This window comes from Lathyrus oleraceus, chromosome 3, assembly GCF_024323335.1.
Source record: "Lathyrus oleraceus cultivar Zhongwan6 chromosome 3, CAAS_Psat_ZW6_1.0, whole genome shotgun sequence".
Lineage (NCBI taxonomy): Eukaryota > Viridiplantae > Streptophyta > Magnoliopsida > Fabales > Fabaceae > Lathyrus > Lathyrus oleraceus.
The window spans coordinates 481,443,723-481,449,477 of NC_066581.1; the positions used below are offsets into that span (position 1 = coordinate 481,443,723).

The 5,755-nt window shown below is 36.5% G+C and overlaps 1 protein-coding gene across 1 annotated transcript; it reads left to right on the forward strand.

Moving 5' to 3' along the window:
- The first annotated feature begins 635 nt into the window (after positions 1 to 635).
- On the forward strand, positions 636 to 3,241 carry LOC127128264 (heat shock cognate 70 kDa protein 2). Its single transcript, XM_051057505.1, has 2 exons — positions 636 to 1,082; positions 1,298 to 3,241. The coding sequence occupies exons 1-2, from the start codon at positions 869 to 871 to the stop codon at positions 3,025 to 3,027; spliced, it is 1,944 nt and encodes a 647-aa protein (XP_050913462.1). The 5' UTR covers positions 636 to 868; the 3' UTR covers positions 3,028 to 3,241.
- The last annotated feature ends 2,514 nt before the right edge of the window (positions 3,242 to 5,755 follow it).

The following is a 5,755-nucleotide window of genomic DNA, read 5'->3' on the forward strand; positions in this document are numbered from 1 at the left end:
TCGATTCATGAACCTTCGTGATCGTATCCATTTGATCGTGACTGTCAATGGAGATCTGGAATGAAAAGATCCTGTCGTGGAATTTCATAGTAATCAAATGTCGATTCCAACACACAACATCAATGTTCCATTGTGAAGTTAGAATTGAAGGTGTTGGCCATTGAGATGCTAATGTTCGTTATTCTAGTGTGGCGGTGGTGGTGGATCTACAATGTTAGCGCTCCAACACACAAGTCAAGTCAGAATGTAAATAACTTAAAATAGAGTGAAATATTTGAATAAAGAAATCATTGATATCTTACTAGTAAAATGAATATTTGAATAAAGAAATCATTGATATCTTACAAATAATAATAATAAATCAATATAAAAAAATATAAAATTATCCCTAATTAAATATAAATAACTTAAAAAATTGTGTAGTTATCCCAAATTTAAGTTTTATATATATATATATATATATATATATATATATATATATATATATATATATATATATATATATATATATATATATATATATATATATATATATATATATATATATATAAAAGATTAATATTGATTAAATCCAACCCTTGATTTGATTAAAACAAGTATAAGCGTTGATCTTGGGTAACTTAAGTTTTCGGACTAAGAAAGAAGCATCCGGAACCAACCAGAAGCGGAAAACGTGTAAAAGAGCTTCCACACTTTCGGTCTCCGTTTCAAATATCCCATTCCAACGTAACAAAACGAACATTCCAGAATCCAAAATTCCTGTATAAAAATCAAATCAAACACTCCCATTCTACAAAAACTCATTCACAAGTCACAATTTTCAAAACCCTAACGAAACCAAATCCTAGCGTTCAAAATCTGTTCGACGATGGCCGGAAAAGGAGAAGGTCCAGCTATTGGAATCGATCTCGGCACAACATACTCTTGCGTCGGCGTGTGGCAGCACGACAGAGTCGAGATCATTGCGAATGATCAAGGAAACCGTACGACGCCGTCTTATGTTGCTTTCACCGATAGTGAAAGGTTGATCGGTGATGCAGCTAAGAATCAAGTCGCCATGAACCCTATTAACACAGTCTTCGGTAAGATTTCTAACTTCATCTTCACCACCACATACTTGATTTTCATATTTATTTTAATTTTTTAGTAAAATATATATACTTGATTTATGAATCCATCGTATTGGTTTACTTTTTAAGTTGTATATGAGGGTTGTTAGTAGTAATTTGTTTTATGAATTTTAATTGGTTAGTAGCAATAGCTAATTGGTGATTTGAATGTGTATATACTTTGTCAGATGCAAAACGTTTGATTGGAAGGAGAGTTTCTGATGCTTCTGTTCAGAGTGATATGAAGCTTTGGCCATTCAAGGTTATTGCTGGTCCCGGTGAAAAGCCTATGATTGTGGTAAACTATAAGGGTGAGGAGAAGCAATTTGCTGCTGAGGAAATTTCCTCTATGGTGCTTATTAAGATGCGCGAGATTGCCGAGGCTTATCTTGGTTCTACTGTGAAGAATGCTGTTGTTACAGTTCCTGCTTACTTCAATGACTCCCAGCGTCAAGCTACAAAGGATGCTGGTGCCATTGCTGGTTTGAATGTGTTGAGAATAATCAATGAGCCAACTGCAGCAGCTATTGCTTATGGTCTTGACAAGAAGGCTACAAGTGTTGGTGAGAAGAATGTGTTGATTTTTGATTTGGGTGGTGGTACTTTTGATGTATCACTTCTCACTATTGAAGAGGGTATTTTTGAAGTTAAGGCCACTGCTGGTGATACCCATCTTGGTGGTGAAGATTTTGATAACAGATTGGTTAATCATTTTGTTCAAGAGTTTAAGAGGAAGAATAAGAAGGATATCAGTGGTAACCCTAGGGCACTTAGGAGGTTGAGAACTGCTTGTGAGAGAGCAAAGAGAACTCTCTCATCAACTGCACAAACAACCATTGAGATTGATTCTTTGTACGAGGGTGTTGATTTTTACACAACAATAACTCGTGCTAGGTTTGAGGAGCTTAACATGGATTTGTTCAGAAAGTGTATGGAGCCCGTGGAGAAGTGTTTGAGGGATGCAAAGATGGATAAGAGCACTGTTCATGAAGTTGTTCTTGTTGGTGGTTCCACTAGGATTCCCAAAGTTCAGCAGTTGTTGCAGGACTTCTTCAACGGGAAGGAGCTTTGCAAGAGTATCAACCCTGACGAGGCTGTTGCTTATGGTGCTGCTGTCCAAGCTGCTATCTTGAGTGGTGAAGGAAATGAGAAGGTTCAAGATTTGTTGCTTTTGGATGTGACCCCATTGTCTCAAGGTTTGGAGACTGCAGGAGGTGTCATGACTGTGTTGATTCCAAGGAACACAACCATCCCAACCAAGAAGGAGCAAGTTTTCTCTACCTACTCAGACAATCAACCTGGTGTCTTGATCCAAGTATATGAGGGAGAAAGAGCAAGAACCAAAGACAACAACTTGTTGGGCAAATTTGAGCTATCCGGCATTCCTCCTGCACCCCGTGGTGTTCCTCAGATTACAGTCTGCTTCGACATTGATGCTAATGGTATCTTGAATGTCTCTGCTGAGGACAAAACAACCGGGCAGAAGAACAAGATCACAATTACTAATGACAAAGGTAGACTTTCAAAGGAGGAGATTGAGAAGATGGTCGAGGAAGCAGAGAAATACAAGGCAGAAGATGAGGAACATAAGAAGAAGGTTGATGCAAAGAATGCTTTGGAAAACTATGCTTACAACATGAGGAACACAATTAAAGATGAGAAGATTGCTTCAAAGCTTTCACCCGATGACAAGAAAAAGATTGAAGATGCAATTGATGCTTCAATTACTTGGTTGGATAATAACCAATTGGCTGAAGCAGATGAGTTTGAAGATAAGATGAAGGAACTTGAGAGTCTTTGCAACCCAATAATTGCCAAGATGTACCAAGGTGGAGCTGCTCCTGACATGAGTGCAGATGATGATGAAGTTCCTCCAGCTGCAGGTGGTGCTGGTCCCAAAATTGAAGAAGTTGATTAAGTTTTTTCGTTTGATTGATTAGTCTCTTTTAATTTTACGCTTGTTTTAGTTAATTGGTCAGCGTTTTGGGGATTTCCTTTCTGATAATGTGATGTTGTGATGATTATTAGGTGTTTTGTTCGAATTTTGAATTGTTCATCTCAATTACAATTGGATGCTAAGTATTTGTATGAATTTTATTTTTTAATTGGAAGGAAGGAATTTTACTGGCCAACTCGATCTTTTAATTCTTTATTCACAAGAGCCTCTTATTATAATGTGAACTTTTTTATATTAGTATATTTCTTTTTCTACCTTAAATAAAATTGGGTTTTTAATAGCTGAAAGGGCAACAATTCAAGTTGCAATTCAAACAATAGTTGCTATCGATTTAACAACCTCAAATTTCTCAACATTTCAATCTAGGATTGGCTTCTGATCTTGCTAAATACTATTTAAAAAATCTCTCTGAAGTTAATAGGTGAGGTCATAATTGTCCTATATTTTATTTTATTGGTATTTGTTGTCTATTTTTTGTTGGGAAATCTCCTTTTATATTCATTCATCTATCAATGATTTTTAAAAGGATGTCTCTTCATATCTCATATTAAAATAATTATGACAACGTTTGTCGTCTTTTTTCAATTTTCATAATTTTCATGCGATCGTAGAGATGTTTCATAATCTTTGTAATTATTTATGTTACTTCCTAGCACCTTTCATGAGATCAGATCCGACTTCCTAGCACCTTTCATGAGATCAGATATGACTTGCTCCTCCTTTGTATTTAGTATGCAAAAGCTCGACCTTTAGAAATTGCGGGATATACATAAGTCTCTCGATCACGAGGTCTAATCGGATTGAAGTGTTTGGACAAGAAAATTTCGAAATTACTTCTGCCTTGAGTCAAAAACCTATTCTGTAGGTTAATGTGTGACAGCGATTTAGTGATGAAAATCTTTTCTCTTTCCTTGTCATGATGGTTTTTTTATGAAAATTTCAACTTGTCATCAGTATTTTTGTTCAATACAATTTCTTGACCATTGTAAATTTATTTTAAATAAAATGACTACTTCTTTATTTGTTTTTTTTATCAAATGACATTTCTTTCAAGTGTTGTTGACGAGTTTCTTTTTACTTCCTCAATCACTCGTTCTTTCTGCAAGCTCAATCTCCAGGTATTGCTTTCCCTTTCCCTACTTTTTTTAATTCTTTGTTATGGTTATAATACAGGATTGTGAAAATTTGGGAGAGTTCCCGATTTTCCTTACCACTAATGAGAGAAGTAAAATTTGAAATGAATGCATGAGAGAATGTGAGGGTCATCTGAGTCGAGCCGAGTTTGACCATATTATGAGGGAAGTTTATGGCGAGTTCCCTTCACCTAATAGTAAATCTAACTCATAGTCTTTGTCACATGGTTTCGTGGACACTCTAATGGAGACAACAAGATCTTTAAAAAGGTTCTAAGCTACGACTACAACGTCATTGACGACAATTATATTTCGAAGCCTCGCTCTAATAATCAAGTTTCCTCCATCGGAAACGAGGATAATATTGTGTTAGAATCCCGTGTGGTTGGTGAGAGAGTCTGTACTACTCGGCCAAAAGGAGTGCCTAATGAGATTTCTATTTTTACTCAGGGGTAATCGAGGACTTTAAAGTTTATATCCTCTTTACTGATTTTGAATTTGACCTCCTCAAAATTCTAAATATATTCTCTTCTCAGTTACGCCCAAATGGTTGGGGTTTTATCAAAGCTTTTGAACTCGTTTGTGAGGCGGTGAATATAACTCCCACTTTAAGTTTATTTTTCTCGTTCTTTGAGCTGAAGGGAGCGAAAAAAGGAGGTTGGGTCTCCCTCAGTGGAATTTCAGGGAAGAGCTTTCTTCAGGCTTATACTACCAACTATAAGGGTTTCAAGGACAAGTTCCTTCGAGTGAAGAGTGGGGAAAAGTGCTATGAAATTATGTATTCACTGGACAATAACTATCATTTTTCTATTTATTGGTCGGATAACCCATTGCCGGTTTCCGATTTTGATTATGATAAGTTGAGCGCTATGGAAATATGAGCTTTATCATTTTGGAGGTTTTCCGGATAGTGAAAGTTAAGGACTTGCTACACATGGCTGACGATCCGAAACAAATTTCTAAATTCTTGGGTAATGCTTACATATTCCCTTTATTGTTCTTTGATAACTTTATTATTTTATTTTTTGAACTTTACTTTGTTCTTTTTTAGCTGACATGACGAACCTCAAATTATCCGAACAAAAGAAGTTGATGGCTGAAGCAAGAGTGGGGCGTGGAGAACAGTCTTCCTTTAAGAGTGATTTGTCGGGTATTTAGACCCGAACTCTCAAAAGGAAGAAGATGGATACTATCAAAGCAACCCCTATTGTATCAGAGCCCCAAACTATCTCCATTACTCCTTCTAGGGAGTCAAAGTTGGGTTCTCCAAAGAGGATGAAGACCCTGATGAGCAACAATGCCAGTCAGGCCGACTTGACAATTACTACCCTGATGCAAGATTCAGGTAGTAGCCATCAATCTAAACCTTTCACTGTATATAAGTTATGGTCCAATAGTTTTGACAACTTGAGATATCTCTATGATCATCTAAACGTGACAGAAGACGCCGAGAAGGTGAAGTCTATAGGCACTTAACAGTTGACCTAAAACCTCGGGGCTTATTTGATGAGATGCACAATCATGACCCAGGGCCTGTTTAAAGTCAATAATGCTTA

Excerpts from the sequence above, each read along its gene's own strand:
- LOC127128264 (XM_051057505.1), top strand. The coding sequence starts at position 869 with ATGGCCGGAAAAGGAGAAGGTCCAGCTATTGGAATCGATCTCGGCACA. Across the intron at positions 1,083-1,297 it reads CCCTATTAACACAGTCTTCG|ATGCAAAACGTTTGATTGGA; the intron begins GTAAGATTTCTA and ends ATACTTTGTCAG.